Consider the following 13728-nt stretch of genomic DNA (forward strand, 5'->3'; position numbering starts at 1 on the left):
TCAAACAACACTTTATAGCTCCATAAATTATGTAATAAAACACGACAATTATAGTGCTTGACTCATTTAAATTATATTCTTCCCCTGCTATTATTACGGGGAGCGTTTTGATTTTTTTTAGGTAGTTATGGCTTCACCCTAACTGTAGAACTATATATCAATTTTTATTTGGGTTCTGTATATAATTTTAATAATTCATATATACCTACCCAGCATCTATTCAAATGGACGACTGTGGTAAAATGTCATTGTGCTTTTTAACTTTAATGTATTCTCTTGCTAATTGAAAGTGATATTATTTCTTAAAGTTTATGAAATGACAGCTTTGTCTACAAAAAATACCACTTTTTCGGACAAAATAATTCTTTCCTTACCTTGATATCAAACGTATCAAATCCCGAATTACTGTTTTATTCAGATATCATTTGTACGAAAGACATGCTCCCTCTTTCAACTTACTCCCTTTAATTTACCCTCTCTGTGTATCATAGTTAAATAAGATATATATCAATTCCTAACATAGGGGTATTGGGCATTTTGTTTGTACATACTGAATTCTTTCCCTGTACAAATCCATGTAATTCAGCTTTTCGCTGTGATTTGATATAATAATAATAATAATAATGATAATAATAATAATAATAATAATGATACAAAAATAATAATAATCATAATAATAATGATTATACACTCTAAAAATCGAAGAGCTAATTTAGCTCTTAAAGAGCATGTATAGTGACTGGACTTCGGAGTGCTGATTTGTCTGGTTCAAATTTAATAGAGAAAAATGTTATGTTTCATTGCTTATAATTATGTTCTGTATTATTATGATTATTGTACGAAGAAAAATGTAAATGTTGGAAATGGAAATAAATGAAATGAAAAAGTGCCCTAGTTGGTGTATAGTATACAGCGTCAAACAGTTATTTAAATGATCTGGAGTCTGTTTATAATGAATATATGTTATCCCTATCTATTGGAAACTGCGATTAGCATATTCCATGTATTATATCGTTTTAATGAAGTGAAGTAATTTTATTTCCATATTTCCATTATTGTTTGGGAAGGGGTTTTGCACAAAAATTAGTATTTGAGAGGGTGGCTTGCCTATAACAAGAGAATTCAAGTTTCATGCCCTAATGATAAATCTAATTCATTCGTGACTTTATAAATGAGGTGGATAAGAAAGCAAAGAAGGGAAATAGTGTTATTGGTTGTGTTTGGGGCTTTAAGCCGTTTGGGGTGCTGTCGTGTGTGTGTGTGCGTGTATGTGAGAGCGTGTGAAGGAAAAGGTGTAGTGGACTTCATATATAATATATATATAAATCCCCAGCAAATTAAGTTCCAGAGATCATGAAAAACAACTATAGGCTTGTAACTTTCCAGGAATTCAGGTTAAAACATGAAATTGCGTTTGATTTGTAGAGTTACTTTTGATAGCAACGCATTCTTACAACGAGCCCCAGATAAGATTTTCAACTGATTCGGAAAAAATTGTCTACATTTTAGAAAACAATAAATTTTTCGATATCCGATATCAACAATGAACTTATTTTAACATGCATAAAGGCCATTACTCCTTTCTTTAAGAAGCTATATTTGCACAATATCCCATTCAAATATGCACAAGTTATAGTCCTATTTTCGGTTGAACTTCATCCGTCATGTCTATTTATGGTACTGGCGTTCGTTTGAAGAGTATATAAGAAATGAGAAACATCCATTTTATAATCGTGTCTGAAATCAGGAAACACGCAGTTTGACATACAACACCTTATCATACAATTTCCGAAGATAATACTCTTGATTCGAAATGTTTTATCAGAGAATAGTCGGAGGGCATCGTGGTGGCATTTGCCATCTCATGTCACTTATCTTGCTTCTAACATGTTTAACATCATCATCGTCAGCCGCCTTCTCCGCAATATGTAAGTATATTCCGAATATTATATGATTGGAAGATTGTGTTTAAAAAAATACTTTTTAATCAATGTGAATGACAATAAGAAATGTAACATACCTTATCTATTTTTATATGCATTTCTTAACATCGTTTGTATCAAACTCTATCCAAGGTAAAGTTAACCACAATTTGAGTTTAATGGGTTTACGTTTAATGGATACTCAATCTCGAGCTCAAAAAAGCTGAATGAAGATACAGATATATTCTTTCGAAAATTTCTTAGTTGTTAAACAGAGATTGAGTATTATATATAAGAAGTATATTGTTCAACGCAAAAGGAAGAAGAAAGAAACAGCTTCAGCGTTTGTGACATCCACACACGACATGCTGTGCGTGTGTGGAATGTGTGTGAGGGTGGGTATAACGCCATGTGCGAGTGTGGATATATGATTATGTGGGGACGGGTGCGAGCGAGTGTATCTTTGTGTGAGGTGTGTATGTTTGCAAAGGTGGTAATGAGATAATATTTTGCGTTTGCATTGTTATACACTACTATCTTGTATCTTGTACTTAATTGAATTGTAGTTAAAAAAGTTTTCTCTTGAACATGTTCATCAAGCACGACAATAGGCTATACACACATAAAGAGAGACAAGGCAGCATATAGGCCTGATAGTTAAGTAGTTTTTAATGTAAAGAAGTAATCGTTTAATTCTATTGTATTTAGGCATGTCTTTTTTTTGGGGGGGGGGGGGCGGGGGGGAGGAGGAGGTCAATAATGCACCCTTTTCATTCTTGCTTATAGGACACGAAAACAACGATGTTGAGGTAATGGGTAGATTTGGGACCACCAAAGAAGATAGAAGATTCACATCAGCGGAGATATATAGGCGGAAATTACAAATTAATTTTCAAAAATCTAGATTCACTAGCTTTCTTAATTTTGGCTTTATTACGGGTATAACTGAAACCTAAGGGTGATTCATGAAGCGGTTTCTGTTCCAAAATACTGAGATATTTCAAAACGTGTCCTGTTTTAACATAATAGGTGTGTGCTATTGATTTATAACCTTAATCAAACTTTGATACATGAAATGTTTTTTGCTTCCAGATGCTTGTTATAATAATAACATTAATATTATAATATCCAAAGATCACATTTCAAATAGAACTGACGGGAAAAGGGTTGGGAATGTGATTTATCACCCGGGAAGACGTTACCAATCCGGCATATAAAGTCTGCGTAGTTTACAATCATCATTCTGCATGCCTCACTTGTTGCTATATACATATCCATGTTATCTTATAGCTTCTCTAAGTCTTGAAGACTTCCCCGGAGTCTGGCGAGGAATTCCAGAGGTAACCATTGAATTGAGCGATCTTGACCGCAAATTTTGTCAAATATGTGTCGATGACACGTACTGGAATTCCGACATTGCCGACGACATCTGCAAGTACCATGGTCAGTATAGTGAAAGAGATAAAAAGATAACAATTATAGTTGTGAGCTATCAAGGTAGCCAGAGACGATAAGGATTTTGTGAATTTGACGGTTCTGGAAATATTTATTTGATAAAAATAGACTATGTGTAAATTGACCCAAAATAAAATTCACATGAGAATGGTAAAAATAACATGTTATGTTATGCAGGGCCCGCTGGAACAACAGCTTACAGCTGCACTGGCTATATACTCTGGGTAAATTAGAATTAGAAGTAGTAGTAGTAGCAGCAGCAGCAGCAGCAGTGTAGTAGTAGTAGTAGTAGTAGCAGCAGTAGTAGTAGTAGTAGTAGTGGCGGTGGTAGTAGTAGTAGTAGTAGTAGTAGTAGTAGTAGTAGTAGCAGCAGCAGCAGCATCAGCAGTAGTAGCAGCAGCAGCATCAGTATAGTAGTGGTGGTATCCAATAGTGGCAGTAGAAGTAGTAGTAGTGTAGTAGAAGTAGAAGTAGTAGTAGAAGTAGTAGAAGAAGTAGCAGCAGTAGAAGTAGTAGCAGTAGTAGAAGAAGTATAAGTAGTAGTAGTAGTAGTAGTAGTAGTAGTAAAGTAGTAATAGTATGCATTGCATAAATTCCCTTTTCTGCTTTTTCTCGAGCAAATAAAATAAGTATAGAATGTTTTACAGTACAATATCATCATATCAACGTATTTAGTTTTTGTTCTTCATTTATTCACTGATTTCGACATCATAACAAATTGTTTTTTATTTAGAAAGGGGGCAGAAATATTATAATTATCATTCTGAACCCTACAATCAAATACCCTATAGTAAAATGATGCAATGTTCATTAGACTATACCTGTAGAACCCCCCACATTAATTTAAACTAATCTTCATTTTAATTTGAATATATATACATGTATAGGTGTATCTATAATAATAAGTTTGCTTCTCTTGGAATATGTAAATGTAAAATGGGTTTAATGAGAATGAATTCTTATTTTGTTTTTATTTCCGAAGGATTCGAAGGCTCAATGGTGATTAAGGAGGACACAACACCGTCCGAACCCGACTTCCTCTTAGATGGATATGCAGTCTGTAATAGAATTGAAAACTCTAATTTCCCGCTGGAATGCGAATTTAGAGAGTCGTGTGACAGAGTTCCCACCATATCGTGCATAAGTAGGTACAAGGGGGCACTTGTTTACAGATGGGGAGGGGCTTGAGGCTATGGACCCGTCACCCCCAAAAAATCACGACCAAGAGAAAAGGGGAGAAGAAGGAAAGGAAAGGACACGCAAAGGGGTGAAAATTATATTATTATCTTTATATAGCCTCAAAATCTGTCACAAAAATTAGAGTTTTATTTAAAAAAGGTCAAATTATTTCCCCTCACACAATATCTGCCCCCTCAAGAATTTGGTTCATTATACGCCACTACTATAGGCGTTGATAAAACAGCTCCTCCGTGACACTTTTGTGCGCCGTTAACTAAACTGGCTTGTTTTATGATTCTAACAGTTCCGAGAAAGAAATTGTAAAACGTGTGCCATTTTTGGATAAGATCATGGAGGTAGGAACAATGCGTCCCACAAAGAAGGAACTCCTTTTCAGAGATATATTTCACAATTATTAAACCGTTTTTACTATAAATTTGATACTCAAGGCAAGAGTGACATCTCATCTCGAATTTGAAACCAATAGCTAATGCTAATGAGCCAATCGTCAAGTAAGCACGGCCGTCGTGTTTCGAATCAATCTTGTCCCATTTTTCTGCGCAACCTGGTTTAAACATGAAAACTTCAAACTCGTTTAGCTCATTAATGCGTGAAGTGTTCGTCTTATGTTAGGTATCAAAATACAGAAGAATCGTTGAATTATATGACTATGTAAATAAAATATCATAATTTATTTTCCTTTGAAGAAAAAGACATGGGAATCCCGGTTTCCTTTTTTCTGGGACGTACTGTATATGTCTATGGCTTCTTTTTCGGAACGGGTAAACCTGCCATTAAACCCAAAGACAGAAGAAAAAGGAACATGTCCTAGTTTCGATTTCTCAGACTAAACATCACAAAAGTGACACAATCGTATGTTTACAACTTACAGGGACCTAATATATCAGAAGACAGACAGAATCACAAAAAGAAATACCAAGTCATAGTCTCTTCTGATTTCCAAGCGCCATATGACATTTACACTTAAGTGTATCTTACTCTGCGAAAATTGCAGATATTTCCGTAGAGACCACATAGTACTTCTTTAGATTTGAATCGTAGGAACATACACTGTAGTGTGGGCATTTGGTTATTTACAAAAAGAGGTGGAACATTTTAAAACTACTCCCCAGTATTTTCGCTTCTGTTATTCTTTAGTTCCTGGATACATCGGCTGCTACACCGAAACAGCTTCCAATCCATTCTTTTCCGATGGCGTAGAACCAAATATCACAGCCCAATCACCTGATATCCGCATCTGTACACTAGCCTGTGCTACGAGTCCATATCTAGGACTTACGAAGGGCCAGGACTGTATCTGTGGATCAACACTAGGGGATCGTAGTCTTGTAGGAGATTGTGATCTGGGATGTCAAGGAGATGATCTACAGATTTGCGGGGGATCAGCTGGTATTTCAGTATATAATGGTATGAATATTATGTATGCATAATGACAACATAACAGTGATAGGTTTGCAAGTTCGTCTAAAACCTCAGTCACATATGCCGTAGATTCTAAATTTTCTACGGCGAGTAGCAATCACATAATCATGGAGACAGAAAATCTGTGGCTGACGGCCGCAGCGGGACTATACAGTGAGTATGCGCATGATGAATGACTTATCTAGGCCCTACTCATCTTGATATTTTACAATATACATTTCGCACCAAGCCTCCCAAGCAAAGAACACCAATGGACAGTGGCGTAACTACGGGGGGGGGGGGGGGGGGCACGTGCCCCAGCCCAATCGGCTGCCCCCCAAAAAGTCCTTAAAATGTCTCTATTAGGTCGGTATACCTGGCAATTGAGCGCGCTACGCGCGCCCACTAAGTGACTCAAAGTTGTTGCAGGTGCCCCCCATGCCGTGATTCACGATACACCACTGCCAATGGAGAAAGGGAAAGGAGGGAAGACGAACATTGGGGCAGCCGCACCGCCACCGTACGCTCGACGTACGGCCGTCGTACACCGTTCTACGTCAAAGTACGGTTAATCTAATTTCTACGGCGAGTGTAGATATGAAAAAAAAGAAAACTTATAATACCTCAGTCGTATTTACTCTAACATGTCTAAGGCGGTCGTAATACCTGAGTCACATTTGCTCAACGGCGGCCGAACGGCGAGTCGAAAACAGCCTTTCTAACGTTTTTTGTACCAGCTACATAAATTCAAAAATACGCCGTGCCGCGACCCTAACGTAATATGTGAATGCTACAGTAATTGGCCGTGCATTTCTGCGGCGACCGTAGAATTGCTACTCGCCGTAGAAATTTTAGAATCTACGGCAGTCGCAGCAATTGTGACAGAGGTATTATAACTCCGCGCTATAATTATACGGCCACAGCTAGGGCCTGTAAAAAAATAGGATTCTGCCGTACGTCGACCCTGCGGCTGCCACAGAAGTACCCCGAATTTAAGTATTTATATCTCGGTCACACCAACGGATGTTTTCTCCTCGCCGTACGGCGAGGAGAAAACATCCTTTTTAACACTTTTAACACTTTTTGTACCAGCTAAATATAGGTGGTTTGAATAAAAATGAATAAAACGGCTGTTTTCTCTTCGCCGTGGTTACAAATAAGTGAGGACAAGTTTATCCTACAATAGCATTTTGCATTAGATGAGTGCTGTGTTCCATGCATGAAAATATTTTTACAAAATTATAGGTTTCTCAAAATGAGTAACAGGGCAAGCGCTCTTTCCCTTGCTGCGTCGGAACTCCTGTAAAGTATACTAATCTCGTCGTCATGCGGGAAAATACACATGTGTGATCCTGTCATTTCGTATAGATAATATATCAATGGTATCGAATTGAATTTGATTTCTTCCACATTTCATACAGCCAATTTGCTTGGTCGCTGTAAATCTGAACCACGTGATCTGATTCCCGATGAACCACTCTTCATAACATCTCCGGTAATTTTCTTATCACACAATCATGTTCTGTAAATCTGAACCACGTGATCTGATTCCCGATGAACCACTCTTCATAATATCTCCGGTAATTTTCTTATCACACAATCATGCTCTGTTGGCAATTAAGAATACTACGTAAATTCAAGAGAAAAGGGAGTCATGCCGCCAGTTATGATATGATGTTGGATATTGATAATGATATACAAGGTAATGTAACTTGCGTTCGAAACTTGGCACGAGGCTTCTGATAAGGTATTCCTTACTCAGTCCCTACAGGAGAGAAAGCAGATTCGTCGGTCCTCGACGAGAACACGTATTTGTGCTTTGAAAGAAGTATTAAATACATATGATATACGAGCCCCGTGAGGGTGACAGGATTATAAAGCCAGTTTAAATGTAAAATCATACAAATCACTTATACACTTTACATTTTCATTGCTTTAGTTTGTAAACAGATTAAAATTGTGAATGACTTTATTGGTTAAAAAAACCTTAGTTTATTCCTGTTTTATTCTCCTTAATTTCTTTCAATTTTTTTTCAAAAAGCGCCTTAAGTAATCTACAGAGTGCATATGCTGCGATTGGGTATAATTTATTACTGTCATTGATATTTTGCTTGATTTTAAATGTTCTTTATTCAAATTTTATCACCATTGCTAAGCTGTTGACCTGGTGGGTGTTTTATAAAGCTGTTCGTAGGTTAAGAGCTACTTTAAGAACGACTGGTGATCCTTTCTTACGCGCTAAAACATCGTCAATGGTGCATACCATTTACCAACAGAAAGGATCACCAGTCGTTCTTAAAGTCGCTCTTATCTTACGAACAGCTTTATGAAACACCCACCTGGTATCAGTCAGATCGCAGGTCCCTATGCTAATGAGCAAAAAGGCCAGATTCATCCAAATCATCTCGTGGCTGAATCCTCCTCCTTGCAAAATCTCGTGATTCGTGAGATTTTCTTTCTCTAAGAATTTACCTGTTTTAAACTCAAGTTAAATGAAATATTATTGCACCATTAGATAGAGTGAATGTTACTCTTTCATATTGATCATTTATTTTGTATACAATATTTTGTTAAATAAGTAGGTTTCTGGCCTGAAAATGTGCCTCAAAACTGAATTTTTTTCCTCTGTTTCCTTTTGCAAATTGTGCAAAACTTTTTATTTTGAGCCTCAATGATATATATATCACCATAAAGCTGAACTTCTGTACTTTCTCACAATCCCACTCTTGATATGCGGCACCTTTTAATCGGGTCAAGATCACACTTTTCCCACCAAGGTACAAGACGAGATTTCTGAAATTTTGTACTTTCATGAAATCCAGAGTTCTGATTGGCTGGATAAGGTTCACAGAACAACAGGCGCGGGGAATTTGAGGAGATTACCACATGGGAAGTGTGACCTTCCCATGAACCCAGGCACTGGAACCGTTGGAATTTGCCAGTGTGTGGTCTCTTTGACCAATCAGAGTGCAGTATTCTTGTTTTCAAGCTGCTTTATGTACTTGGCCAATGAAAAGTGTGATATTGACCCGATTAAACCAATTCTTATTTTGAAACCTATACCATTTTAAAGCATACATATTCAGCTTTATCATGATTTAAAAATCATTTGGGCTCAAACAAAAATAAAGTGTAAAAATAGCAGCTTTTGGCAGGTGAAAATAATTATTTTGTAGCATATTTTAGATCAAAATTTTAACCTATATTACAAAATCTTTGAATAAATTTAAACACATGACCTAAAAGAATGATTCTTCTTCTTTACAATGATACCAAAATCATGAAATTCGATGCACAATTAGAGCAGCAATGACCGAATGAAAAGAGGTGTTTTGCTCCGCATCAAGCTCATTAAATATGCAAAACATCTCAAGTCATGAATATCACTTGGATGAAAGAAGCCACTTTCTTGGGACCTGCCGTCTGACTGGTATTTATCCACTAAATCATTGTAGCCAATAACGAACCTCCCTCATAAAATAAAGAGAGAAAGAATTATGTGTGGTAGGTAGCAGTGTTCTTCAGAACACCGCGTACATTACATACAAAAGGTTAATTAATGATAACATAAACGACACAAGTAAAAAAAATGTTCACTCATCTGTTTCATTTTCCTCAGGGTTTTCCCGATATTGCGGCCGGGTCATGTACGTGGTCAGTATCGATCAATGTTCAAGCTTTACACAACCTCCATGTCCTGATGATAGCCGTATTAAATTCTAATGAGCGACTGACCATGAAATCTCAAGATTTCAACGAGGTTTACGGAGGAGGCAATATAAGGGCGAATATTTTCAGAGCACCTTACAATTACCAGCAAGACACAATCACGGTCACATATAACCATTATTTAGTTATCCCGCAATCCACTAACTTCATCATCCGATTCAGCCTTGAAGGTAATTTTATTGTAAAAGTAACGAACATGGATATTCCATGATATGAAGTGATTAGCTATTAAAGTAATGATGCTAGTGTCATCGTCAGTGCTGTACTGTAGCTCTTCTTATGCATATTTTGTATCGTTTTATAGAAAGGTGGTGCCGTTTTATAGAAAGGTGATGGGAGGTGCCGGACCGAGTGGTCTATAATTAGGCGCCTAGCTATACATGGAAAGTCCGGGGTTCGATCCCAGCCGCGGCACCTATGCCCGTGAGCAAGGCATTTAATCGACAATGCTCTTCTATCCTGCATTCAATAAATGGAAATGCTATACGCATTATTGGTAACTACGTGTGCACTTGTTAGAAAAAAAAAATTCATAGAATTTACTTACTAATTGACTAATATTGATTTACAATAACTTTGAAGTGGACAAAATGCAATGGATAAAAGTGACCGAACCATAGAAATTTTGAAATGATTAGATTATGGGATCTTCACCAATTTTATAAGACGTGAGAAATAAAACTTCGAGTAGTCATTATAAGTGCGTTTTTTGCGGTTATTTTTAATATCAGACCATCTTCTGGAACTGATTTGTAAACTGAAACAAGCTACAACGTATAAGACTGGGTCAATCAATTGATAAATTAATTAATTAATGCATGTATTCCTAAATTTCCTATTGAAAACTCAAAGCAATAATGATAAAGCATTTTTGTCACATGATTTACATTTTGTGTTCTGGACGTATAAGAAGCAGGAAGACGAGGGGTAATACACTCTGAACTAAGCACGTGTGAATATAATTCTCATTGTGGATGCAACATTTTGTTTTCATACACAGCAAACCCAACGTATACCAGCGCTCCTGGCAAGCTGACCACCACTAGGAGTGCACCGGCTAGCGGACCTGGTACCAGAACTACAGGTGAACCAACTACCATAAAGAGTGGAGAGACCAGAGGACCTTATGAACGTACTGAACCAACAGTCGACTTAACAACTTCAAGGGCCGGTCATACTCCTAAGAGCGTGTTAGGTAAGGTATTCCAGAAAGATCAATTCAGTAATAAATTAGGATTATTGTCAATGAAGTTGTTTATCCTATACCCCTGCCGATAGAAAAAATAATCTGGTACAACTGTGGATGCAGCAATACTGTGGATACCCCTGAATAAAAGCGAATTGAATATGTAAAGTCGTATAATGAAGTCATATCAATCGTACGATTTGCTTTAGATTTCAAAATACAAAATATTAAAAGCTCGCAATCATACACCATTATTATATTAGTGTGTTTGTACAGTTAATGTGAACCTCAAATATTCACAATTTCAGAGAATAATTAAACTTCTACTTGTTCCGTAATCGGATCGTGGACCAGAAGCAAGGTTGTGGAGAGGTGTCTATCGCCAGCATGTTCTTCTTAATACGCCCAAGGCGCAAACAAATTGAGGACTTCGCATGAGCTTCATGGCTGTTGACTCTTGACTAATAATCATAATTCCATATTTTTCTTTCAATAGGTATCTTGATCGGGATGGTAGTTGCTTCTCTTGTCTCTGTTTAAATCAACATTTATTCACCAGCAACCAAGCAAACGACGAGGAACACACGAACAAAGATTCTTCGACTATAGGCCTATACTTCACTTCGGATATAATTGACATAATCATCGAATGTTGACATAATCTTTACAATGAGCCATATTTTAATGTAAATATCGACAGTCCGACACGAAGGAAGGGAACTCAATTGAAGGTCCTATGGAAATGCAATAGTCTTGTGCCGGAGTACTTACATATTTACTTACTTTTCTTCTGATTGTGAATCTGTTAAGCTTCCATTATGGTCTTTTGAAAAGTATGTGCTGTACTAATATCTTAAAAAAAGGAATTAATTTAAGAATGCATTGCATCCCATCAGCGTGGACTATCCATTATCATGGTTTGTAATATTAGTTATGTTTATGATTATGTGCTTAGTTGGATAAAATAACCGCTATATCACTGGGATTTGAAGAGGAAGGCTATACATAATAATACATCAAAAATTTCTCCTTAAATTAGTAGACAGAAAAGTTCCTCGATAACATAGAGGCCTAATCTTACACGTTTAAAATCACAGAAAATTGGAATATGGGGTAAGAAACCTGAAAAATATCCTGTAATAAACTTGTTTTTCCTTTCATAAAAAAGGGCCCCCCCCCCCATTGGCGGAGCCAATAAAAAAAATAGGGGGAAAAATTCAATTCAATTCAATTCAATTTATTTCACATTTGCATAAAAAAAGACAATAAATACATACAATTACAATGATAAAAGGCATATAATACATGAGATCACACAAAATACAGAGAATACAAATGTGTGGAATTTAACAAAGGCCTAGCAAAGGCAAATCCCAAACGGTTGTAAGCAGAAAAAAAGGTGTTTAAAAAAAAAAACAGAACTAACCAAACACAAAAGCAAACAACAAAACGGCTTAAGGAACAATTCATGAGTTTATAAGATTTTTTTTATACTTTCGTTTAAAAGAGTTGAGTGAAGGGCATGATTTAAGATCATTGGGTAAACTATTCCAGAGAGTGGGTCCAACATATTCAATTGTAGTTCGTGAGAAATTATATTTGAAATTAGGCAAATAAAAGTTGTCAGACTGTCTGGTAATGTAATTACTAATATATTTGTTTTTCACAAATAAATCATCATAAAAAGAGGGAAGAGAATTGTGAAGAAATAAGTACATGAAATTTGCAATTTGATAGCTGTTTATATGACTGATAGTGAGTAAATTAAGTTTTTTGAACAAAGGTTGTGTACTGATTCTTGGGGAGGAATTCGTAATAACTCTTATTGCCCGTTTCTGTAAAATAATTATTCGGCTTAGATGGACCATTGCACAATTACCCCAGAGTATATTGCAATAGTTGAAGTAGGGCAAGACAATTGATTGATATATCATTTGAAGTATATTCAATGGAATTGAATGTTTTAATCTGTTTATTGCACCAATGGATTTAGATACTTTACAAGATATATAATTTATGTGATCTTTCCAAGTCAGTTTGTTGTATATGACTACACCCAAAAATTTTGTAGAATTAACTGCAGGAATTTTACTATTTTGAATAAAAATGTCAAAGTTATCAGATGAAATGTTCTTATTTTTAGGTTAAAATATCATACAACATGTCTTGTCAACATTCAATTTTAAATTATTGGCAAGAAACCACTCATTTATTGTTTTGAGTTCTAAATTCATTGTTGAAGTTAAATCATCTATATCATCCCCAGACAAAAACAAGTTTGTATCATCTGCAAAAAATATAGAGTGTAGGATATTACTAGCATGCTGTAAATCATTTATAAAAATATAAAAAAAGTAACGGGCCTAACACAGAACCTTGGGGCACTCCGATGTTGACATGTTTCATCTCAGAAGAGACAGTGTCAAAAGAAACATATTGTTTTCTGTCCTGAAGATAACTCTTAAACCAGTCAAGGGCTACTCCTCTTACACCATAATGTTGTAATTTTTTAAATAATATTGAATGACTAATACAATCAAAGGCCTTTGATGAATCTAGGAATATACCAACTGTGAATTGTTTGTTTTCAAAGGCCTTTGCAATTGTGGAAGTGAATTCAAGTAATGCCATGTAAGAGGAGTAGCCCTGTCTAAAACCAAACTGTTTCGAATACAGAATGTTATTTTTACATAAAAAGGGCATGGAGCGATTGTATATCAAACGTTCGAATATCTTTGAGAATGTTGATAAAATGGATATCGGTCTATAATTTGAAAGCGACTGTTTACTACCTCTTTTGTAAATAGGAAGAATTTTTGCTATTTTAAGACTAAT

The 13728-nt window shown here is 36.0% G+C and overlaps 1 protein-coding gene across 1 annotated transcript; it reads left to right on the plus strand.

Moving 5' to 3' along the window:
* Nucleotides 1-1685: 1685 nt before the first annotated feature.
* On the plus strand, nt 1686-13016 carry LOC129261651 (uncharacterized). Its single transcript, XM_064099393.1, has 8 exons — nt 1686-1928; nt 3213-3365; nt 4360-4521; nt 5715-5984; nt 7400-7473; nt 9598-9877; nt 10708-10902; nt 11390-13016. The coding sequence occupies exons 1-8, from the start codon at nt 1814-1816 to the stop codon at nt 11431-11433; spliced, it is 1293 nt and encodes a 430-aa protein (XP_063955463.1). The 5' UTR covers nt 1686-1813; the 3' UTR covers nt 11434-13016.
* The last annotated feature ends 712 nt before the right edge of the window (nt 13017-13728 follow it).

The sequence above is a fragment of the Lytechinus pictus genome, chromosome 5, assembly GCF_037042905.1.
Source record: "Lytechinus pictus isolate F3 Inbred chromosome 5, Lp3.0, whole genome shotgun sequence".
NCBI classification, from domain to species: domain Eukaryota; kingdom Metazoa; phylum Echinodermata; class Echinoidea; order Temnopleuroida; family Toxopneustidae; genus Lytechinus; species Lytechinus pictus.